General features: G+C 40.0%; 2 protein-coding genes across 3 annotated transcripts in view; one reads left to right on the forward strand and one right to left on the reverse strand.

Moving 5' to 3' along the window:
- The window catches only part of GIGYF2 (GRB10 interacting GYF protein 2), a 76,769-nt gene that overhangs the window by 30,886 nt on the left and 20,882 nt on the right, over nucleotides 1–25,001 (forward strand). For both annotated transcript variants that reach the window (XM_086618472.1, XM_086618473.1), the window contains 5 exons: nucleotides 19,342–19,521; nucleotides 22,773–22,990; nucleotides 23,079–23,241; nucleotides 23,328–23,528; nucleotides 23,993–24,183. In XM_086618472.1, the coding sequence (XP_086474598.1) occupies nucleotides 19,342–19,521; nucleotides 22,773–22,990; nucleotides 23,079–23,241; nucleotides 23,328–23,528; nucleotides 23,993–24,183 (953 nt within the window). The remainder of the gene's footprint in view (nucleotides 1–19,341; nucleotides 19,522–22,772; nucleotides 22,991–23,078; nucleotides 23,242–23,327; nucleotides 23,529–23,992; nucleotides 24,184–25,001) is intronic.
- On the reverse strand, nucleotides 4,903–6,668 carry KCNJ13 (potassium inwardly rectifying channel subfamily J member 13). The gene is made up of 2 exons (XM_009987187.2): nucleotides 6,411–6,668; nucleotides 4,903–5,525 (listed from the first exon to the last, which is right to left on the reverse strand). Exons 1-2 carry the CDS (start codon nucleotides 6,628–6,630, stop codon nucleotides 4,903–4,905), a joined length of 843 nt encoding a protein of 280 aa, XP_009985489.2. The 5' UTR covers nucleotides 6,631–6,668.

A 25,001-nucleotide genomic window follows, 5' to 3' on the forward strand; every position in this document is an offset into this window, starting at 1 on the left:
TGTACTAGTAAAGCTTGCTGACAATAAGTCTTGTCTTTTTAGGACCCAGAGGATCTTTTGGTCTTGCTGCAGGAGTCTTGGCTAAATACCCTCCTCAGTGAACATGCTGATAAAGTGTAGGTCAGAAAGACAATTGCAGGTGGAATTTCAAGATAAACAAAACCGAAGAGATTCAGTTGTAATTAAAACTTGACAGGAATGTATTTTAATCTCTGCTTAGCTGTCAATATTTTTTTTAGTGAGAGTAGCGTAAATTGTCATTTTATGATCTTCCAGATTACCATGTGGCACAGCTTTAGGAGTCTTAAATCCCATGTTGACTTTCAAAGCCCTCCAATCTCTCTCCATGTAGGAATTAATTTTCAATATTTTAAAGAGGCTTTTTATTTTTCTGCTTTTTACGTCAAGAGTTAACACCAAAACTAAGATGTTGCTTGTTTTCCTCGTTCTTTTCCTTAAAAGAGGTTACTTCTAAAATAGCTGAGATGTGTCCATCTTTAAATGCCAGTGTGTCTTTATTCAGAGATCTTTTTGAAAAAATGAAAGTAGGAAAAATCAGTACTACTGAGATTTCAGGCCCACATTTTTTACAAAAGACAAATGGATGTAAAAGTACTGTCTACCACAGTTGATTCCCATTTTATTTATGTAGCTTCCTGTTCTTGTGATAAAATTACAGCACTTCCAGATGCAGACTATAGAATGTACCACATTCTGATAAGACTGTGATAAAATAGTGTGTCAGTTTAGGATGAGATGTATCTCTCTATTGAAATCGAGAAGAACTTATGGTATGCAAGATGTCCTATCGAAGCTGACTTGTGCCTGTGTGGGGTTTAGTGCTTCTGCTAGTGTAGAGCATGTCGTCTTGTAGCGACTACTAGTGATCAGGACTTTGGAATCCATCTTCTGTGAACCACTTTCTAGAGAAGATGGTTGTCCCTGTGAGCTTTGTTGGAAGTCCTGGTTCATTTTGAGGAAAGATGTGCCTGTCTCAAATCCATGAAGCTTTCCATAGTACCTGGTTGCTCCTTTTAAGTCTTGTGTTCTATTTCTCTTCTAGTTTGACCTTACTTGGCTGGAAGCTGTATAGCACAGCATGATAAAGGCAGGAACCTGCAATCTTTGTGAATTTTTAATATAAAAAAATTGCTTTAATGATAGTAATTGTTTGCTATTGCTATATTAGAGATGAATGTCCCAATAAGTGGGAGGACCATTTCTCTTCTCTTTATCTTCAAAGACAATTAAGGTGGAGAGAACAAAAATGTTAACAGAAAGTGTTGATCGGATTTAACTGAAGCCTTGATGAATGAACAAATAGTTACTGTTATGTAAAGGCTTTGCAAGGCGATATTCTGAGTGCGAGGTAGGGATACAGATGTGCCAAAAGCAGTCCCACGTTAATACCAAGCACTAGTATGCCCCACAAAGCAGTGGAAGCAGAAAGACCAAGGAGTGAATTGACCTGCAGTTTGTAATTCAGGCTAACGTGCTTTAGCAGGTGCATACGTTTGTTTCTGTTACCCTAGTTAAACTCCTTAGTTTAGGATTTTATTCTCTAACTTTGTTGTGCTTCAGTTTTTCATTGCGCTTTCATAAGGCCTTGGATTAGCATCAAATGACATAATTTACTCAGTTGCCAGCTTTTTCATATTCTTTGTTTGGGTGATCATGTTATGGAATTAATAAGAAATCAAATATTAAACTGTTTTGGGCATTCATAAAGGATGACAATGCAAGAACCTCTCAAAAATCATGAGATTGAAAAAGTAATAGACCTTAAACAAAGAATTACTCCTCAAATATGATCAATACGCTGTTCTTAAAAATTAATGATTGCCTTTTCAGTGCTCACAACAGTTTGCAAGTCCACATTTGACTGATTCTCAACCTAAACAATATCTGTTCCTAGTTTCAGTATGCAATTGAAGATGCACAAAGTATTTGAGAGTTTCTGTTGCAGACTGTCACAGTTCTGACAGCCTTCACTGAGAACCCGAATCGCTTCTGAAAGGCTGAGGCCATTAGCAAAGAAAATGAGCAAGTTGTTTTCTTGATCATGGCTGTCTTTTAAAACTGCACAAAAGCTGCTTAATTTTCTGTGCAGCCTCTTGACTAATACCAGCTGAGGGGATTTGATTAGTTACCAGCAATTACACACTGGAAGTAAATAATTGTAATGTAGATTAAACAAGACATTCAGTAAGTCAGTTGTGGAACCTGATTGAGTTCTGTTTAAGGTGTATTTTTTGGTCAGGTAAAGACAACTTAAATATAAAACAGGTGTTCAAGTGACTGTAAAAAGGATGTTGAATTTCTCTGAATTGCACTCTCTTTGCCTGGCTTGTTTTTCTTCCCTGCCTCACGAGCAAGAAATGCACCCAAAGAAGGTTTATCACCAGCTAGCTCTTGTGATGTTAGTCAAAGTGTAGAGTGCAGTTTTGTTGCATCAGAGCCCATCAGTAATTTTTCTAGGCTTGTTTTCCAATTTGGGCCATGGCATATTTCCAATGCTTTCAGTCATCCATGGTTCACCAGTTCTTTGGAACTGTAAAAGCAATAGGGGTGTTTTGTCTACCCCTCGTTCTGCAGCTGTTCTGAAGTAACCACACAGTTGTATTTGTGTGTCTCATTTGCTTCTGCAATATTCTTCAGCTTTACATTCCAAAATGTGATGTTTTGAAGATTGCATTTAGCGTATACTAAATATATTGTTTTCTTTATACTTGCTGGTGTACCCCCTTTTAAACCAAATCTATAAATAGAAAATGATGTACAAACCAGGACAACTTGATATCAAGTCATCTAGAAACCAAACAAAGCAGCCCACACTTCGATTAGATGTTAATTGAAATTAGAAATAGCTTTGGCTCTAAATGGTGAGATTATAGTACTGTCCTGTTGGGATTGTGCGTCTGAAATTTAAAACAAATTGTTTGTCTGAGACTGGAATATGTGATATATAGGAAAAACATTACTTGACACGGAATACTGTTTTTTTTTTTCCTAAGTTATTATTTCAGACTTGAACAGCAATCTGTTCTACCTATATTGCACTGGTTCTTAATTTGTAGGACTCTTCTCAGTGTCTTATGTTGGTAGAGAATGTGTAAATAACACTTGCAAGAAATAGAATTATTGGTGCTGATATGAGGGTGGGAAAGGGATCTTTAGGCTGCATGTGGGTCAACACCTAAGTAAAGTAGGGATGAAAGCAATGTAACTCGATAGTGTGCTGCTCTCCAAGCTCCACAATATTCATAAACACTTTTACATAAAATTCAATTTAACACAAGAGATTTTGAGAGTATCTGTCATAAAACCAGATCTGTTTGAGGTCTGGAATGTGGGGAGGCAATACCTGGAACAATTTTAGAGTGAGGGCTGAAAATGTGGATCTTCTGCCTCGTTCCCCTTCCCTGTGTGAAATGCTTCGATGAGGCTGCTTCCCACTTCCCCAGTCCCTAAACAAAGTAGCTTTTGGCTAACCTCTTTTGGCTTGTGAACGCACTTCAGGATTTTGGGACTTGGGAAGAATTCCGTTGAACAATATCTCATCAGATAGCTTGAGACTGTTTTTCCTGCTGCTGACCACTTCAGTGAAGTTAAAAGGAAGCATATTTCATAGTGTATTATGCTGTTGTCAATGAAAGTTGCTATTTATGCCATCTTTGTTTCTGGGAAAAGTCTTTTACCTTTTGAAAGATAACTTCTACTTTTTGATACTTGACTATTCAAGTATGAACATGTAATAGGCACTGCTTTTGTTGAGAGCTTGGAAATTATCCATCATTCCGTTTATCCTTTAGCTTCTTAAATTATTTAGGAGCTTCAGAGCAGTGTTTTAATTGCAATAGGTTTATGAGGCACTTAAATACAGAAGTCTTATGATTGGTTTGTTTTAATTTTTTATTTTAAAATTGATTCAAGTGTCTCTAAATATTTTTGTGCTGTGTGTACAGGCAATATTGGTGTTAAAAAGCATAAGATATAAATAGATGCAGTTCTGCTTTGTGTATATAGTGCATCCTTCTGGGTCAGATCTACTCGAGACAAGCAGCGCAGCTAAAAAATTGTGGAATGTATGGTCCTTTTTAAAAGAAAAAGTACATTAATTCATTTAGAATAGTCTGTTTTCCACTGCTAAATAATTTATTTAGTGTTTTCCAAATATGAAAAAATTTCCACTGCAGCATTTGTTGTATACATCAAGATTTTTTTGATAGTGTCTTCATAGACCTGTCTTGAAACAAGATGTTCTCTTATTTGGCAGAATGAAGAACTATAGTATTTACAGTTTTGCTTAATAAGCACAGCAGGAGTGCTTTTCACTGCCATAGGAGATTGGCAGTACTTTCTAAAAGTGAATTCAGCCATCTGAAAACTGTTATATCTCTGTATCCCCAAAGAGTTAAGAGAACAGATAAATTAGGATCTTGGATGAACAGAGTTGCTTATCCCACAACTAACATATTTACTGAATGACCCCATATTGATTTCAACTGAGGTTTTTCTTTTATATCGCTGTCTGTTTTGTCACAAACTGCTTAAGTATGATTTTGGTTAGCTTTGGGAGTTTGAAGGTCTCTCCGTTCAGGGTCAGTGCTGCTTTAAACATAGTCTGGGGAATTCAGCAGGTAGCTCTTTTAATTTCCAAGAATTAGTACTGTGATTCTTGTACCTGACTTTGTCCTGGGTGATTAATCCAGCCTCTCCTCAGCTTACATGGACACACCAGTTCTCTTTACTCTGCATATCATGTTATAATCAAAAGGATGGGAGTACAAGAGAAGGATCACTAGAAGATGGCAGGGCAGGCAAGGAAGGAAGGGTGTAAATAGAACCTGAAAGTTTATGTAATAATAATTAAAAAAGCACAAAGTTCAAAGTCTGTTCTCTCTATTCTGTGAGGCCAGTCTCGGAGAGCTGGAAGCTGTCGGCGTGCTGTCCATTGATGCGGATCTCCATGGCAGTCCTTTTTGGACTCTTTGAGTCAGCTGCAGCTGGGAGCTCAGGAATAGTCTTGTCAAAATTCTCCATCTTGATCTGATATTCACCTTTGGTGTTGCGGGCTAGCACAGAGGCGAAGCGATGATACAGCATGATCTCTGAGGGGAGGTAGGATGTTCTCCTTTGGCATGTTTCTCCTGTGCCCTCCTGTACAGCTGACAGAAAGATGACCAGCTCAAAGTGGTGAGCAGCTTCTCTTTGAAGGAGAGCAGCCAGGGGGCTGGATGGAGTGATCGAATGGTAGTAGGTCAGTGGAAAGATGAAAAAGGGACACTCATCCGAAGTAATGCTGTCTAGGTGGAAGTCAACGCTAGTTTGGTGCAGCTGCCCATTCTCTTGTTCTTGGTAAAGTATAGCAGAAATCTGGACGCTGGTCAGTGGGCTGGAGCGTGTGTTGGCCACCTGGAACATGAGGTACAGCTTCCCCTCGGTGTGTGTCACTACGGCGGAGCGGGTGAAGCGGATGGAGAATGCCCGATTCTTTGGTCGGGCGATCTTTGCCACGAAAGCACCTGGATCATGGAAAAGAAAAAACTGAGTACAAGCACCGTGCCCGGACTGGTTCCCTGCAGCCTCCGAGCTCTGAGACGGTCCAAAGGAACAGAAGCAGGCTTTAGTGGACATGGTCTTTCTAGCCTCAGCCTGAGTCTTTGAAAACTGCTAGGCTGGCAGGACACTAACCCATTTTTGTTTAAAAATATAGCTTTCCTAAAAGGCTTCTTTTTCTAAACTGTGTTCACTTAGTAGTATTTGGAGAGTGAACTGTAGCTGTAGAAAGGAGAGCTGTTAGCTTGCCCCAGTTTGCTGTAATTGGTAATAGCACCTGATCGTGGTGTGCTACCACTGGAGAAGCTCGCTCTTAATACACAGTAAACTAAGCTGTGTATTTTTCAAGTCTTTTAAAATATTCTAAACCTGAAAATTATTTTAAATAACTTAAAATACCTCAAAGTAGTTGTGAGGTAAAAATTTTCATTACATTAGGCACTGAGGAATACTTAAGCACTGAGTTAAAGATCAACAAAAATACTTGCTAGACAAAAGTAAACCCTAAAATCAAAACAAATTGGCTTTGAATATTGTAATTCCATGGAAAAAACTTACATAATGATACAAGGAATAAGTGATTGAAAGTGATAAATGGGGATCTGCCACAAGCACTGTTCAATGAACAGCGGATCTCTCAAGTTCATATCTTGGTATCTCCTGATTTATGTCTTTGGTTAATGAAAGATGTTTAACTTTTACTTCTATATAGCTGAGATCTTACCATCCTTGTAGTGACTGACTTCAGTTGTTCTTTCAGGTATCAGTATGATCACTATTTCTATCTAGCTCAGTTTCTTAAATCTAATTGTTACGCCTATTCTATTTAAAGATTAAATATGAAGGATTACCTGTGATGAAGGCTTCCAGCATGAGCCCCAGGACCATCTGTATTGCAAGCAGCGCAATAGCACTGGGGCAGTCCCCGCTTGGGAACATAGTGCCGTAACCAATTGTGAGTTGCGTCTCCAGTGAGAAGGAGAAAGCAGCTGTGAAACTGGTGATGTATTTGACACATATAGTGTGGTTGTCAGGTGGAGCATCGTGGTCCAGCTCCAGGTCCCCATTCATCTCGGCGAGCAAATACCAAAGCACTGCAAAGACTAGCCAGTGAATGACAAAAGAAGCAGAAAAGACAAGCATCATCCATCTCCAGCGCATGGTCCATCAATATTCCCCATGCATCTCGGAGGTATGCCAGACCTTTTTCCTTGGCCACCATCCATCTGGAATGTGCTGTGGCCATCTTGGTCACCATCCTCGGGTATCTTTGGGTCAGGAGGGGAGCGCTGGATTTGGTATTATTGCTCTCTATCATAATCTGTTGTCATCTTCTAGAAAAGAGGAAAAAAAGGAAAAAAAGTGATACAATGCAGTGCGTTTGTATTCTGCCTAACGTTCACAGTTTTTGACACATCAGCAGGGGTTGAAATACTGCAGCCAACAAAGAGGGCTTATACATTGCAATCCAGAGCAGATTAAGTCGGGAGCCTGGAGAGGAATTTACCGCTGTTTGTGGTAATACTTTGCTACAAAAGATTAAGTTTTAAAAGTCTGACTACTTCTCAAATTTTCCCTGCTTAGTTGTTAATATAACTTTCATACTTACCTTCCTAAATTTACGTTTGAGTTGCATGCTGTAGTTCTTTAGAGGTGAGTGGGATGGGATTAGGCATACTGTATCTGAAAATAAATTGAGTTTTGTCTGATTATATTAGTTCTTTTAACTTCCTTTAGTCAATCATAATAGTTTACTATTATGAATACTATTAACAATAGTAGTATGGAAATAATGTTTATTGTATTATTTCTCTAAGATGTTTATGCATTTTAGGGCAGTGCTCTAGTTTACCTCGTAGCCCTTGCAGACTTTCCTAGCTCAGGAAATGACTGCTGTCTGCACCCACCATGTCCAGTTAAGCAGAATTACAATATTCAGAAGAATTACAATATTACAGTATTCAGGCAGAGCTGCTTTTGGGAGTCTGAGGCTGTTTATCTATGGATTGGGTAAAAAGAGGGCAGAAGACCGATACTGAATACATACTGTGACATAATTTGAAGTCTAGTCTGCCTAAGCAGTGTATCTTTTATTAGTGACCAAATAAGAAAATCAGGAATGTATGGGAATTAGGAGCTGAAGGTAGAATAGCAAATGTGGAAAGCAAAATAGTATCATAGAATGGTTTGGGTTGGAAGGGACCTTAAAGATCATCTAGTTCCAACCCCCCTGCCATGGGCAGGGAAACCCTCCACTACACCAGGTTGCCCAAAGCCTCATCCAATCTGGCCTTGAACACTTCCAGGGATGGGGCAGCCACAGCTTCTCTGGGCAGCCTGTAAATGGTTACTTGTAGGTGTTTGACATGTCAGGCTGCGTACTTAAAACCTCAAACTTGCCCAAATTTGTCAGAGATGCTAAGTGCCTTTTGAAAAGGCATTTGCCACTCAAATACATAAATTTTATAAATATTGAATGTTTAAAGTTCATCTGGGACAGATTAAATTAAATACAGGTTCATGGAAAATAGAGATTTCATAATGTATACAACCTACTTAAAGAAGTTTGTGAGAAAGCTTGTTTGTAGAACAACAGAGGTTTTAAAATAGTATATGTAAATTCTGAAAGTCATCATTATACATGGTGTATTTAGTCAATTTTGTTGGTTCCTATAATCTTTGATGTTTCTCTGAATTATACTGTTCAGTATATAATATAAATCTACAAACAGGCTACAGGAATTGAATTTTCCACCTCCCCAGTGTGCTGTCTTAGTTTTATCTTGAAATACATTAGATCTAAGGATCCTGAACTTGAGAATGAATTGATGAAAAGTAAAATCTTTTTCATGCTCTTTGGTCCTGTAAACCAGCAGTGTTCAGGACTTGTTTATTTGATCTTGATACCAAATTTTAGTAATTACAGACGTTCTCTTTTGCTTTTACTCATGCATAATGCGTACTGAAGTATGAGAATTGACAATGCAGTGAATATTTAGCTAAACTTTCATTTTTCTTTCCTTCTGTAGGTTCTCAAAACCATCCAGCTATTTCTCCTATCCATACTGTAGTCAAAGGAGGTAGAGTAGATGATGGCCTGAGTGGAGTTTGGTGGGTTTCCCCTATTTTCCAATACACATCTTCTAGAAGAAATATTTTTAAACTGCTCCCTGTGCCAAAGAACACAGTGGCTTACTGAGATTCTCCTGGTCAATAGTACCATGCTACTTTTCTTGGGGGATCCTAATCATAGTCCGTTCGGTTTATGGCATGACCCTTTGCCTTCATCTGAGTTTGATCTTTGATCTGCTGTATAGCTCTGTAAATGACAGTTTTCAGTCTTGCTGCACTGTTAGGGAATTTAAAATAACCTGAATACAATTTAAATGCTTCGGGAACCACATGATTAGTGACTTGTTGTAGAGCAGAGTCCTTATGCTAGGATTTAGAAGAGCCCTTGAATTCAGGAGCTGGAAAATGAGCATCTCTGGGAAGGATGATAGGGACATGGTCAAAATGAGCTGTGGCAATGCTGTGGTCTTATCTTGGAATAAGCAGTACTCCCAGAAGCACTTTCTTGTTTCCATAGAGAACACACACAGAACAAAATGCCTTTAGATGTAACATCGTGCATTCTTGGGGGAACAAAAACCCAACACAAAAACGGAAAAAGCAACACTAGTGTGTTTGTATAAATTCTCATGGTGCTTTGAGGGCAGCGTCTGCAAAACAAACGTATGCTGTGAGAATGAGTCTGATACTGACTGATTGCTGGCAGAAGCCTTTTCTACAGTGTTACATTAAGAGAAAAAGGAGAAACATGCCTTATGTGGTATGTTTTTCTTGGCTGCACTTCGATCTTCCACACATCAATGCTAACGTAACGTGCTTGAGTGCCACAGACTTTGCTCAGAGCAAAACACTATCAGCATTGCAGTTTTGTTGATTAAGGAGCTTTCTAGGGTGGTATTAATCACTTAGCGTTGACTTAAAGCTTTGAACAAATTTAAGTCAGTGTTCACTGTCAGGTTGCTTGGGATCTTTTCTATGGGGGAGGAATCATTACTCACAGGTTTCTAAGGTGCTTGAGAGAGAGAACCTCCAGTAGCCCCCAGCAGCACATTTCACCACTGTCCTGTGTGTCTGCTCCTCGAGACTCCCATCAGGAGAATTTGCCTGCCTGAGGTTAACGAGGTTACTGCTCTGGTCTCATTTGATATAGGCCTCTGATTTTTCTTGTCTAGGACTGTTTAAAATATTCATTATCTGATTTGATGGCAGTGATAGCATTGGAAGTGTGTAAGCTTGAGTTGCAAAACTATTTTTTGCAAAGCATATTGATGGCTTTAAGAGCCACAATTCTCAACTTCTTGGGATGGAGAAATGGGTAAGAAACTGCAAATAGGCTCTGAGAGCAAAGCGGTTGGTTTAGAATAAGCAGTGAACGTGCAACTGCTCTGTGAGAAATAGTTTACTTGGGCTGGAGGATTGGTCCTCTGTATTCTCAAAGCAACTTAAGAGTAGCTGTGACTTTGAATTTACAAAGATTTACTGTCTTCTGTCTACTCCTGTCCTTGCCTGCTTTAGTAAACATAACTACCCTCTTTCTTTGAGTGATGAATTAATGAAGTTGTAAAGTACAATTTGGACCATCTGATCATATCCCCCTGCCTGGCATGGTCCTTGATGTCCCCACATTCAACCCAGTCTCAAATGGTGTATGTTTTAGGAAGACATTCAGCTTTGACTTGAAAAGAAAAATCCTGCACTGTTTGCTGCAGAATACCCATTTCCACTGGATAACACATACTATTTTTCTAATCCAGATTTGTCTAATGTATCTCTTAACCCTTATGTTATGTTGTTTGTCTGGTTTTGCTTTTCCTGGTTCCTGACTTGTGAAACTGTTGTAGCTTTGAGCTGTTCTTTCTCCCTTCATCTCCCAGCTGATAGCCCTTGACTGGAAAGACAGGAACTGTCAGAAATTACTTTTCTAACCTATTTGGCATGTTGACCAGTCTTTTGTCATGCATTCAGTGTGTCTAATCCTTCCTGTTTCCAGCCTATTGAGAATTAAACGGTTATCACAGCTTCAGTGTGCATGTCAGTTCTTAGCTTTTTCCTAATCTCTTTACCATCATTGTCCCTTATTCTGGTTTCTTTCTTAGACAAGTCAAGGTAGGGTGAGTACTACCTTTTAAAATCAAAGTCACCATTTCTCTTTTCCTAGCAGTCGGACAGGTTCTACACTGACCGGGCTTGATAATGATTTGTGTGTAATAAAACCTTGCCTTGCAGTGCTAGGATGCTGCTTGCATTTCTGGAATTCATGATCCAGCACACTGATCTCCCACGCTTTACCTTTTTGATTGACATCTTGCTTGTGTTGTAACAGCTCTTTCTTAGGTGTTGCTTTGTGCCACCATGTTGCTTTGCTCTTGCTGAGCCTTTCTCTTGACAGCAGAAGCTCAGCTGTTAAGACTGTGGAAGGATTGCAGGGGACTCCTTTGCAGCAGTATGTTAATTTTCTTGTTGTTTGCCGTCTCAGTTGAAGGCACTTAGTGACACTTCCAGCCTGTTTCCAGCTCAGTACTGAAGCACCTGCAACCTTTTTAGGAGCCCGAATGTCTCCATGTGGCGCTGTCTTCAGGGAGACTTCTTGCAGTGCTACCCTACCTGTCCAGCTTCTGCTCTTTACCAAATCTGTTCTAATTGACCTTGGAAGGGATTTGAGGCAGTTTATAGTGCACTGCTTCATTATGACAGCAAGTAGTCAAGAGGACCTGCTGTTTGCTGGGAGTAACTGCAAAACTACTTATAAATAGTGTGATTTGAAGATTTACTAGAATCCAGGTGGTGCTGGCATGCCCCTCTGGAATGTGTGCATTCCCTTTTCATTTGACCTGGGTCCACACAGTCTGGTACTACTTTCAGATTAAGCATCATCTCTGTGCTCTAAGCTGTGATCATTCAGATGGTTGCTGCCTCTGCACTTTGCAACAAGAACAAAGTTACAGATTTTTTTTTTAAGGCAATTTCATGCTATTAAAATCTCAGTATTGTTACTTTTAGATTGATGACAATCCTTGAGATGCTCTGACATTAATATTAGGAAATGAAGGGATTTTCTTGGTATTGATGACATGACAGGATCATATAACTTATATTAAAGGACAATCTTAGAGATGTAGAAGTAATTCAGTTAGAAATACTGATTTGGTTGAAAGTTTATGATACAGTTGTTAGTAGGATTGTAAAAAATTTTAAGCATGTTTGTCCTCCAGGTTTCATATCTAATTCGTTGAGATGAACGGGAGTAATTTCATAGAATCATAGAATGGCATAGGCTGGAAGGCATCTTGGAGATCATCTAATCCAGCCTCCCTGTCATGGGCAGGGGACGCCTCTCAACTAGATCAGGCTACTCAATTTGTCACTCAATTTGTGACAAAACTGTTTTTCTGGCAGTCTGCAGATTTCAGATAGCAGTTTCCAGGACTTCTTACATATATGTCAGTCTTGTAAAAATGGGAGCTTTAATTTGTTGAACCCAAGTCATACTTTTCAAAGCAAGTGCCACAAGTATAGGATGTGAGAGCTCGTACTTTTGACCTTCTGTGACAGCTTACTGCAGAGTGCGTTAAAAAAAAAACCAAACAAACAACCAAACAACCCCCCAAAATAGGAGACTATGTCTTTTATAGTACAGAAAGCAGGCTGCTTATGTACTTGATTTTTGGGGACATCTGTAATGCTCTATTTTGTGTGTAACGTATTTTCACGTAGTACAAATACTGTGAGGATCCACATGAAGCCTAATTCTTGATTATGAAGTAGCATCTGAGTGGATCAACTAGTCTGGCCACCTTCAGAGAAGCAGAAAAACTTTAACCAAGACTTTGTTAAATGTTTAAGGCTTTAAAATACAGCAGTATATATGGAATCCTTATAGAGAAACTTAAATGCAAAATTAAGTAGTTAACGGAGGATTAAATTACAGTAAGGAGGATTTTATTGATGTAAGGCTGTAGTAATAGAAGTCTGCTGCCGTCCATTTTTTGTGGAACTCACTGTTTTGAAGAAGCTGCCCTGCCTTATGTGGTGCAGACTTCCCCATGGCTTGTCTAGAACGACTGAGTTTTCTAGGACATTGGAGTTCATATTTGATGCCCGTGCAGAGTTTCCTGGGCAGCGGTGCTCGCTCGCCATGTGGCCATAAGCACAGAGCATGCATTGATTGAAAGTGATTGAAGGCATGAGATATAATTAGAGATGGTGAAAGCAGGCTTGAAGAGGTGAAGCTCGGTTCTTTACATTGTGATGGAACCGAAGTTAAATGCTGAGTACCATGAATGCAGCAAGAAGGTGAGGATGAACTTTTTCATAACACTTGGCCAGGTTAAGACCTGGCTGCCTTAGCTGGAGACTTGCAAATGCTCCCTGTTGGCAGAGTGTTGCAGAGTCTTTCCAGCACTGTTTATCTTGAAAACCTTCTGAAAAAATATTGCATGATGATTTTCGTTTTGCTCTGTATTGCTGTTAGGCTATGGTCATCTGAGAAAACATTTTCTCTTTTTGAAGGGGGAAATTAGCAACTGTTTTAAGGTGATAATTTAGCAAGCTTTAGACGTAAAACTGTGCCCTGAAAACGACTTTGATTTCTTTCATTAAAGAATAACAGAACAATTCTAATCATACAATAAGAAAAAGAAAAAGAAATTGAGGTTGTTTTGTGTACTTACCAATCTTCGAAGAGTTTATGTGCAGGAGAAGGGGAATACCTGGGCTCCAAGAGAGGGACGGCACTGGTCTTGTGTATTGTTCCCAGCACTGGAAAGAAACTTCCCACAAGTGGTTGGTAGAGGTGGTTTTTTTTTTTAAAAGAAAAATTTAAAAAAATGGGTTTGTATGTCTCATTCCTGTATTTATAGTGCTGGGGGGTTGGTTTTCATCTGAAGCTGATTTGATTGGTCATTTTGCCTGCAGGGGGGCCGGTTAGCTCTGATCATGTGGAAAAGAATGCTGGTTTGTTAGGAGTGTTTCTTTACCCAACACAAACCCTTAGCAGCCAAGGAGAAATCCTCAAACACTTACTTGGAGAAGAGGTGCCTTTCCCCTCACCTCCTTCATCAAGATTATTTCATAGATTTGTATAATCTTAAAGTTTTACTTGAAAGTTGAAAAGGCCAAAAATCCCCTGGAAAAGCTGAATGGAAAAAGTGCCCATATTGCCGCTGCAAAACACATGTCGTTCTTCAATACTTTCTCCCTAACCAGTGTCAACTACTCTTTGTTCAGGTGAAAAGAGAAACTCTTGGGTCTCACTGCAGCTTCTCTGGTGCCGGTTCTTCCTCTTCTCATCAGGCGCCGAGCTCCTGAGCGTTGGTGTTAACAGAAGGTGGGCTGCAGCTGATGGTACAGCCCGCAGTCTCTGGAGGGTGTTGCTGAACTGTAGCTTAATACTGGTCAGAAGATGTAGATCTGGCCACTTCTCTTCCATCTCCACATTACTCCTTGTGAAAACATGGAATTAATCACAGGATTTTGCTAAAGCCAAGGAACGAAACAATGCAGATTAAGTGGTTGCTGATGCCATGTGGTATATGAACCGCTTTCACTTAAGCTATTTTCTCTCTCTCCTCGTCAAAGGATAAGAGTTATTCAGGGAAGATGCTTCAGCTGAGTGACTGCGCAGAGTGGTCAGTGTGCTGAGCTACTAAACCAAACTCTGAGGGCAGGTTTGTAATGCAGTAGTATTTCACACTTTTTTTTTCCCCTTGGTGAGCTGCTGATGTGAGGGCTTTGATCGAGCGTCAGATGTAAGAGGATCTGAGAAACAAAGGCTGTGGTTGTTTGCAGTAAAACTACTGAAAGCCTGCTGGGAAAATTATTAATGTAGACTTTCCTGCTTAGGAAACAAAATCCTCCCTCTTTTTTTTTTTTTCCTTTAAACCTTCCCCCCAACCCTAAATTGCAAAACATTAATTCTTTGCTTCATTACTATGGAACATTTTAATACATGTTCAGGCACAGCACCGAAAATTGTGATGGGCATAGTGTGACCTTCAGAACCAGGGCAAATAGTGCAGTGCAAAGGGACTCCCACCACTGTGGCAAGCCTGCAGGACAGTGTGACTTGCCCTTGACCCTTCCCTTATACTGTATCAAAGTTGGACTTCCACTACAGACAGCCTCTTATGAATAAGTAGGATTTTTTTAGATTTTTTTTTTTACAAGCAGTATTTTCTTACAAACCATGTTTTGTACTGTGAAAGTGTATAGTGTCTGGTCACATGTTTCTAATCTGATTCAATCGAATGGATTGAAAACTCGGACAGGATCATACAGCAGATGACATAGCTACAGTACATGATTCCTGGTGTGTTACGGAATTAAACACTCATGTTAATTCCTTTGAATTTACGAGTTCACCCATACTCATGACAGTGGATAATGGTCAATTTAGCAAAAAACCACGGAGTGATAGTTGAGTAGTATGTCTATGTAGTATGAGATCTACTGTTGAGATTGACGTTTTATGGAGAGAAAAAGTGAAGCTAGAAATGGGCCTCAGAACTTCGCTGTCACTGACCTTGGTTACAAGTGAGTCACTTCACTCTGTGTATCCCAGTACTGTCCCTAGCATGTCAAATGCCATCCTAATGAGGAGGTAGTCCTTCTTTAGAAACATCATCTTGAGGCCATTTGGTTTTTTCTTCTGTAAAACAAACTACAAAACTACACATGTAGGCAGTTATTTGAATTCCTTCAAAAACACGGGCTGCAAAGGTTTTCGTTTTTATCCTCTTCTTGAGGAAGCGTGTAGCATGCAGCAGAAAGAAGAGAGCAAGTCAAAGCACTTCAGAGGCTCTCCTAGTTTTTCCTCCCTTTAGAGGAAACAGTATCGCTGTCAATCGTTGCTTTCCTGTTTATTCTCTCTGAACAGTGAGCATGTCATAGGAAACATGGACTGACAGCATGGAGAACAGAAGTTATTTGCCATTCTGTTAGTAAGTCCTCTTCATAAATGTGTTGCCACGGGGCTATGTCCCAGAATCCCAGCCTTGTTCTTTGCGGTTAGTCTCCCTTCAGCTCGGTGTTGCACAGCTGTAGGCTTTTTTGGCTGGATACCACTAGGCTCTATCTGAAGTTTTCTGTAAACACCATTGCTGGCTTTGTGTCAGGCTGGAACAGAGGTGCCCTTTACTGCTCCTTCTCTTCAGGAAGTCCAGTCAATTAGTCCAAGGCAAAGCCATAGATTGCATATTACTTTTTTTCATCCTTAAAACATTGCCAATACTGACTGTCTGACCTAAGTCATTTCAGCTGAAACAAGCGTTCCAAAGCCTAAGAGAAGTTTGCAAAGACAATCTGCTGGGACTTTGGAAGCTACAAATTTATATGTAAGCTGTGGGAGTATTCCTGCATACGGTTTTCTTGTAGTTTTTCTGTCACTTGGGTAGCTTGATTTTTTTGTTATGATCCTTAACCTGTGGCTGGTTGTATTTGTAAACCAGTTTCTTGGCTTGTCTCTCTAATGTTCAGGATCATCTAATGCCAGATCTGTTTTGACACATACCTTGCTGTCTTTGACTGTTGCTTGCTATGGTGTCCTAGTACCAGAAAACTGAAATATGTCGTGATATGCTGCTTTGCCTCTTCTAATTCCACTGAGGTGTGGCATCAGAACAGTCACCTGATGTGACACACTGGAGTGCTGCTGTGTTTAGAGAGGTTTCAGACTCACAGGTGATACCATCCTGAGATGAATGATGACCCCTTGTAATGTTTTTTTTTTCTTGTTTCTTAGATTTCTAACACTGTAGAACTTAAAGGAGAGGCAGGATCCCACTTGTGTCTGACCTCAGCAAATGGCATTTGATGTTTTGTCACTTCTGTAGAGCTGCGTGTTTCAAACCTTACAGCAGCAAACAGGGATGCAGTTTTCTGCAAGTTTCTGCAAAACCTGACTTTGATAGTTCGGTTCTTGGGAGCAAAACCAGCTGCCCTAAGGACTAAGAAAAACCGGAGTTGCCTTGGGGTATGCCTATAGCACATGTATATCTGCAGAAGGGCTAAGAACATACAGATATTCAGCAGCAAAGTAGACTTTACAATATTCTTTGGGCAAGTTTTTTTTCCTAGATGTTTTTGGAAAAGCAGAATGGAGCCTGTGACCTGATAGCTTGCCAGTGTTAAAGAGCAGTCTCCAGAATCTTAACTGAACTTAATAACAATGGAAAGAAATAACAGAGTCTAAAATACCTCAAATTAATGTTACTGAATGAGTGTCAGGTAATAGCTGTGAATATTCATGTCTTGTGCTACAGAATTAAAATTTCATTTTTCTTCTTTCTTGTAGCATTTAAAAAAATAATCTCAGAAAAAATGAGGCATGTTCCTTATTGTCTGGGTCTTGGGCTAATCTGGTCTGTTGGATTGCAGCTCTCTCCTGGGCCACTATGTCTCTTTCACTTTCTGCTGACTTGGCTCGGTAGCTTTCTCCTAGTTTTCTACTATGTGAAGCCCATCCAAGGAGCGATACTGAGAGGCTTCCCTACACTTTGTATTACATTCTTCTACGTGACGTTTTTCAGAGATCTAAAACGAAAAAAAACTTGTATCTCTGTCGTAGATTTTCTGTCTAGCTTGTTGTCTTCCTTTATTTTCTGTGAAACATGGGAAATCAGCATGTTGTTGACCTTCATCTGCAAAGATTTATCCATTCCAGAAAAGTAAATTTGCCAACATTGCACCTATCAAACGAAGAGAGTTGAGTGTCTCCAGCAATTTTGTTTTACTTGGAGCCAATATCACCAGAGACTTCCCAAAATACACTGTTTTAAAGCTTTTCTTTCCTCAAAGTCCAGTGAGTACAGAAGTGGTCTTCAGCCAGATGTCCCCTTGAATGAAGTAAAAGTGCATCTGGGTTACGTTAGGCTTCGTAGCTGAGATTGCCTGTTGATACTGGTGATGTACTTCAAATTAGCCGATGTGCTTTAGCTCTTTCTTTATATACAAACAACGTAAGAGGAAGATATCCCATTACAAGTAGTCACTTGTAGTCACTCAAGTAGCCATCAGGGTGGAAGAACATTATCTCAAACATATCTTAAACATCAGGGTGTTTCCTGCCTCTCCTGTCTACTTGATAGGTCAAGAACTCTGCCATCTTGAAAATTCTTGTAGAAACTTGTTGCTGTGGCAGTGGTAAAAGGATTTCATGTGAGCCTGGAGTAAGGAAACTGGAAACATCTTGGATTTTGTACTCTGGATTGAATAGTCCCTCCCTAAAACAATACACTGTGGAAAATTTTGAGGTGGAGAAAGAGAAAAAAACCTTCTTGTCCACCATCTCAAAACATTGGAGAAAAACACCTTTTTCTAAGATATAGGTGAATTCCAAAGACTCTGTGTTTCCTGTCTCCAGAGTGCAATATCTCTATGTAAGAAGAATTTCTGAGCTCCAAATGGAGGTTTGATATGCCATAGAATTTCAAGTACTCTGTTTCATCACTTTTTCATTGACTAAAAAAGCTGCATGATGTGAAGAAAGGCGAATGTAGTCTCTTGTCCTTCCTAAATTAAATTCTTAAAAATGTTCTTTTTCCATCCCAGGAATCCTAGTGTATACTCATGTCTTCTTTTGTTTTTCCTGTCTAAGCAAGCAGACATACTATATAATCTTCACCAAATATAATTTATACTCATCTTACATTTTTGCATTTTAAGACTCTAAGAAGCAAAATTAAGTATACCTTACTCTAGTACTTGAGTATTTTTTAATAGATAACTGCACAATTTCAGGAGTATTTTTTTTATAGATAACTGCACAATTTCAGGTTAGCACTGGTTAATAGTATCAGAGAAGAATAGGCATCACTGTGATTCCTGTGAGAATACAGCTAAACATATTTAAAGAAATACACAGTCCAGAAGTCCTGAAGCTAGTTACTGCCATTTATTTTGGTGGTGGTGTATCCTTGTCAGGATGTCATGTATGTCTCACCTGAGTTACTGATGTATGATATAGATTCTTTTTATAAAAATATTTACATCATCCTTTCGTGACAGCATTGCTCTTCATTAAGTACTTGAGGATTTTGTATCTTTTATTTTAAATATAACTTAATGTAAATTAGGAACTGAAAGACTATCCTAACTCCTAAACTTTTGGTAGACTCGTCCTAGAGCTCGAGCATAGTTGCCTCTAGCTCTTAATATGCTGACTGTGGTTCTCCAGAAGATGGATTCACAGGATAATGTTAACACTACTATGTTTTTCTTGTTTAATCCTTGCTTCTACATTGTATTGGATTCAATATATGGATCTCATATTCTTTTTTTACAGGAGTAGCGAATATGTATGGTTTATGTAAAATGCGTGTAATGTTTACAGTTTATTGTATTCCCATTTTGCTTTAGCATGACACAGCAGTTTATTCTTTCCCTCTACACGCTTTGGCTTCTTTCCCCTTATGCTTCTGTCTCTTAAACTTTCATCTTTTCCTCCTTTGTCTTTCCTATCCATGTTATAATTTCTTGTATGCTTTGCTTTCTTCTGTTATTTTCCTCACTCTTTCTACCTCTGGGGACATGGAGGGATTTCCTAAATCCGTCTGTCATGTGTTTCCTTCTGTGAACTTCCATTCCTCTCCTAGGTTCCTATCACCACTTATTTCTGCTGCATTTTTGTCTCTTTGGGAACAAGATTTCAACCTGTTTGTTTCTAGATTTCCTAAAGATGGGATGCACGTTCACTGGCATCTGTTTTCTTTGCAGTGAGACCAAACTTTGAGGAAGGTGGGACAGCAACAGCGGGGAGGAAGCATGAGTTTATACGCTCTGAGAGCGAGAACTGGCGCATCTTCAGGGAGGAACAAAATGGGGAAGATGATGATGGAGGCTGGCGACTGGCTGGGTCACGGAGGGATGGTGAGAGGTGGCGTCCTCACAGTCCAGGTGAGAGGAGAGCTGGAGAAAAATGTAGCTGTAGGGACAGGGCAGTGAGTGAATCAAGGCGTGGAGATAGCAGGGAAAAGGGAGTTGGCATAAAGTTTGGGACAAAACCAGGTAAGGTTCATGCAGTTTTGGTCATTAAATACTGTTTTGACTTACATGGGGCTCTTGGTCACAAAACGGTTAACACAAAATTATGTGCATTTTTTTTTCTTTTTGATGTTTTTTACACCCCAGTATATTTAAAGGAACAAAATTTTTCAGGGGTGTGTGTGTCTGTGCTGTGCTTCAGGTGCATGTATGCCTGGTAAAACCAGTTGTGTTTTTTAACAGTACTGTTCCTCTGTGGTTGCGATGCTGAGGGGAGGGAAGTTACCCATGTTAGGTAGCATATCTAAGGCTGAGGAGTGATGCTGACACTAACCCATTCAGAGGGTTGACCTCTTTTCTAGTTTTACAAATGTGTTTGCAATGCCAAGAGACATCCTTGGAAAATCTCAAAACGTGTTGCTCTGTGCATCTTGTAGTTAGTTACAGGATGTCATATCTCGCTAAACTTCAGGCATGTGTTTGGTGTCACTCTCCCCTGGCCTGGCCTGACAAAGTCAGTCTGGTTCACTTGCTTTCCAGCATTGCATTGCCAGAGTTGCAGGAGAAATGCAAAGTAGAGCTTGGTATTTGAGTAGTATGGCTGAAACTTTTTGCCCCACTTCTTCTCGGGAAAGATCCCGCTAGCCAGTGATACCTGTTGTGGGATCTTGGTTTTGAGTATCTTTGGCTGCACAAGGCTTCTGGGGAACCAGGGGAGAGGGTTGTGGCTCTTCTAGTGTTACATCTTCATAGGGAAGTAAAGGAAGCATGGAACATTTTTGGAGCAGAGACGGACAACTACTTTCTTCAAATAAAAAAAGTTGCATTTGCTCTTACTATGGCTGTATCGCCCTTTTCGACATCCCAAAGGACTTTCAGTGCTATAATGATCGTGAGCAACCGTTACTTCTGTTCCCAACCCTGTCCACAGCTTTGTATTACTCTGCCCTCAAACAACTGTGAACTTGTGCTAAAACTTAGCAGTGAGCCTGAGGCTAGATTTATTATCAGATGTTTTCTATTTAGAGCAGGGCTAAGGGGCAAATTTTGAAGCAAGTAGTTTTCTTTTCCCCAGTGTTTAGTCATGGTTGTTCATTAGACACTGCTGCTTTGTAATATAGTTCAGATGACATCGGGCCACCTACGATAGTACCTCATGATGATCAAATGCAGCATGATACTCGAGTGGAGTGTTTTGCAAGTATAAGCCTGCATGCTTTAGCTTAAAAGGAAGCACAGACTTCAAAGTTCAGAAGTTTATTCATGTCTTAAACATTTTTGGAAAATGTTCTGAGGAAGGTTTTGAAAATTCATCTTACTTCCAGCATAGGAAATATTACTGCTTATTTGAATTTTTGCTGTAGTAGCCAACCAACTTAACTGCACTTACAAGTTAGTTTTAGCAGGTATAATAAAAAGCCTGTTCTAAGAGTTCTGTGAAGCTGCAGAGAGTTTTCTGATTTTGAGATTGTCTGAGTTGACAACTGTATGGTACTAGTTTCTCAGCTTTGGTCACAGCTGTATTTGAATTCTCCCGTTAGTAGTAGCCACAGGACCATCAAACTAGTTTTAATCACATTCTTGCTTTAAACAATGAGTTTAACTCAAATTGGCATGGCTTAAACTGCTTCTTTGTACTTATTCTGCTGTTAGGTAATAATACTAATCATGTGTCCTGCTAAAAATAGAGAAATGTCTTCAGAGTATTGTTGTCATTTGTTTAGCTGGACTTTCCTTTGACTTGGCTCTGCCTTCTCCCCAGTAGATTGTATACTGCTTGTTTTTTTTCTTCTGGGTGAGAACGGTTTAGAAGAAGGTAGCGCTTGTCAGGCTTGAGTTTATCATCTTCTATTGTTGAGCAAAGAAGAATTTGATTCCTGCAGACCATTGTTTTACCTGCTTTTGAATTCCTCTTGCTCCTTCAGCTGTGTTTATGGCAGGATGGCTGACCTAAATCTGCTCGTTTTGTGCTTTTTTAATAGGCACAAAGGATCAAGAGGATGAACTGCTTCTGCTGAAGCAGTCTTGTGCCCCTGATATAATTTCCCAGATTCTGTGGTCTGATTTATTGTAGCTACAGTTAACTCCCTTTGACGTAGTTGAAGGGATCTGTCGTGTGTCCATGCTGTGTTTAAACTGTTCTCCTCCGACATGGCTATGCCTTGTATGAAGTGAGCAATCTTCTGAGTATTGGTAGTAAAGTGAAGAAGCAAATCTGTCAGATAAACAGATCTGACATTTGATAAACAGTGATACTGCACTGATTGCACAAATTCTGAGACCAAAAAAAGAACTTTTTTTCTCTGGAAGAGAACACAGGCACCACTAAAAGCATTAAAAATGAAGGTGCTTCATTTTTACTTTGCACTTTTCTGGTAAAGATAGCTTCTATTGGATGCAAAGCTGTTTACAGTCCTTTTAATCCCAATTTGTTTTCTTTAGCAGGAAGTTCTTTACAGTTTAAATGGCATTATCACAGTCAGCGGATACTGAGTTTGGCTGAATGAAGATGCCTTCTGAATAGATTAGTAAGAAAAGTGAAATAAAATTTATACTTTAATTTTGGAGGTTTTTCCCGCTTACTATCATTCTGAGTTTCAGTATTCCATGCTAAAAAATTACCGTTCAAGAGATTTAACGGTCCTTTCAAAAGTATTTGAACAGTTGTCAGTCCATTTTTCATGTGTATGCACACAAGTGTCTCTGAGGGCAAGCTGAGAAGATGAGTGGTTCATTCAGGATGTGGCTTTTGCAGATTGCCTAGAAGAAAATACAGAACCTTATACATATAAATCTTTTTTTTGCATCTTTAGGTCGATGGCTGGTAAATTCAATCAGTGTCTAGTGTTGCTTGTCTTATTTTGGTGCTCCAGCATGGTTTAGATTATGTAGCCCAGCTTTCGTAGCCTTACATGTGTTTTTTTTATGCTCATAATACAATTTATAATGTGGGGATATAGTGGACAACATTTGAAAGTCTCTTGCTTAATGGTAAGATACTTTTGCTTTCCCTTGTCCTTTAAGATGCCTGTTCATCTTAACAGGGTGCATTGTACCCTGTAGGGGCTTTCTGAATTTCTGTCACTGTTTGTCATCTCTTCACCCTTCCAAGTAAGCGGCTGCCCCCGGGACTGTCTTGTAAAGTTACTTTCCCCCCGCCTTAGATGGCCCTCGTTCTGCAGGCTGGCGAGAACACATGGAGCGACGGCGGAGGTTTGAATTCGATTTCCGGGAACGAGATGATGAACGGGGTTATAGACGAGTGCGGTGTGGGAGTGGCAGCATGGATGACGACAGGGACAGTCTCCCTGAGTGGTGCTTAGAAGATGCAGAAGAAGAAATGGGAACATTTGACTCCTCTGGAGCGTTTCTCTCTTTAAAGGTGAAAATCTGTCTTGGGCCCTTTGTTAATTTTGAGCAAATGTCCTGTTGTGTCAGGTGGATTGTGGATGATTATGTTGACTTTGTAGAAGGTGCAGAAGGAGCCAATCCCTGAGGAACAGGAGATGGACTTCCGACCTGTGGAGGAAGGGGAGGAAAGATCCGACTCTGAAGGGAGCCACAGTGAAGAAGCCAAAGATCATGAAAAGACAACCAAGAAAGAGGGGGAGAAAACAGATAGAGTCACGGCAGGTAAGGGGGACTTCTCATACATCTGTTCTGTGCTGCAGTGTAAGATTTCCGTTAATTCAGTTACGTAGAACCATGCAATGTTACAGAAGCAGTGGAAGAAGCAGTCCAAACATCTTCACCGGCTGCCAGGTCGGATACCCCACCGAAATCCCAGCCTCCAGATCCCCTGCAGACGAACCTTTTCGAAAGGAAGGAAGAGTCTGTGCCAGAAAGGACAGAAAAAACAGAAGATAAAGAGAATCGAACAGAGAATACACCGCCAGCCAAAATGTCCAACAGAGGGGAAGGTAATAAACCTGATAAATTTAGTAAGTTTCCATTACTCGTTGCAATTAGTCTCTTTTAAGAGGCAGGGACTGGATTATGGTGATGAAAAGCTGGAATTTCCCAACTGGTCTATAAACACAAGTTTTGTTGGATACGCTGACTCAAATGCTTGCAGTGAACTGGTACTTCACATTGCAATGCAGTCTAGAGAAACACGAGCCTCTGGTAGAGCAGATGAGTCTGGACAAATGTTTGTGGCCAGGGAATGGGATATGCTGAAATGTGCTGAATTCTGCACAGTTAGAACTAAAGTGGTTGTTCCTTGAAGTTAGGTTGGGAGTCTGTGCTGTGATCAGTACCAATATGCAGTTACACATACAGGAAGATCTGAAAACACTTTTCCTTTGGTGCTAATTTTGAGCTGTTGAAAAGTAATTTTCATTTATGTTAAAGATAATGAACTAATTTTAAATTTTTTCTTTAGATTTGGCTTCTGTTGCTCAACCTTTGCCACAGATTTCTGCAGACACAACTTCTCCTGCTCATCTTTCTCCTCCTGTTTCCAATTCAAATCCGGCTCTGCGGCCAGTACAGACACCTGTTACAGCTGCTCCAGGCATGGGCAACATTCCCACTGACCCAGATGATGAAGAGGGCCTCAAACACCTAGAGCAGGTAAAATTTCTCAAATTCCTTTGTTGTTGACAATCGTGAGACTGGAGGAATGTGGAATGCAAGAAATACTTGAAGTCCATAAAAACAGAAGTCCAGCTGAAACTTTACACTCCACAATGTATACTGAAAGCCACTTTTTCTTCCCTCTGTTATTTTTTTGGAGAATAATTCAAGCCTACGTAGTATTTTCTGAATAAGGTTACTATATTCAGTGTTAAAGAGCTACAGATCCTGGTGCTTGTTGAAGAGGTAAATTTTCAGAAATTTTCATACTTCACTAATGCGTTTTAAAACAGGAAAACGTAAAAGCAGCTGGTATGTTTGTATCCACTATAATCCAGCCACATTTCTGTATCCTTACCTCTAATTTAGCATACACAGAAATTCAGAATCTAGAAAACAGGTTTGCATTTAGAGGGTAGATTTAGCTTAGATCTGAAGAAGAAATTCTTCACTGAGGGTGGTGAGGCACTGGAGCTGGTTGCCGAGAGAAGCTGTGGCTGCCCCATCCCTGGAAGTGTTCAAGGCCAGGTTGGATGAGGCTTTAAGCAACCTGATCTAGGGGAAGGTGTCCCTGCCCATGGCAGGAGGGTTGAAACTAGATGATCTTCCAATGCAAACCATTCTATGATTCCATGATTTTAAAGCTTTACTTAAGCAGGTGAACCATGATTACTCTTGATTCTGACAAGGTGGTAGACTAAGCGCAGGGTTTGTGGTGCAGTTACATGAGTCCTTGAGTTGCCTGTGATTTGTAGTACACTCTAGAGCCCTGGGTGTAGTACAAGGTGGTTGTATTTGGCACACTCATTTTCAAC

The sequence above is a fragment of the Tauraco erythrolophus genome, chromosome 11 (assembly GCF_009769465.1).
Source record: "Tauraco erythrolophus isolate bTauEry1 chromosome 11, bTauEry1.pri, whole genome shotgun sequence".
In the NCBI taxonomy this organism is placed as follows: domain Eukaryota; kingdom Metazoa; phylum Chordata; class Aves; order Musophagiformes; family Musophagidae; genus Tauraco; species Tauraco erythrolophus.

Excerpts from the sequence above, each read along its gene's own strand:
- KCNJ13 (XM_009987187.2), bottom strand. The coding sequence starts at position 6,630 with ATGAATGGGGACCTGGAGCTGGACCACGATGCTCCACCTGACAACCAC. Across the intron at positions 5,526-6,410 it reads GCTGGAAGCCTTCATCACAG|GTGCTTTCGTGGCAAAGATC; the intron begins GTAATCCTTCAT and ends TCCATGATCCAG.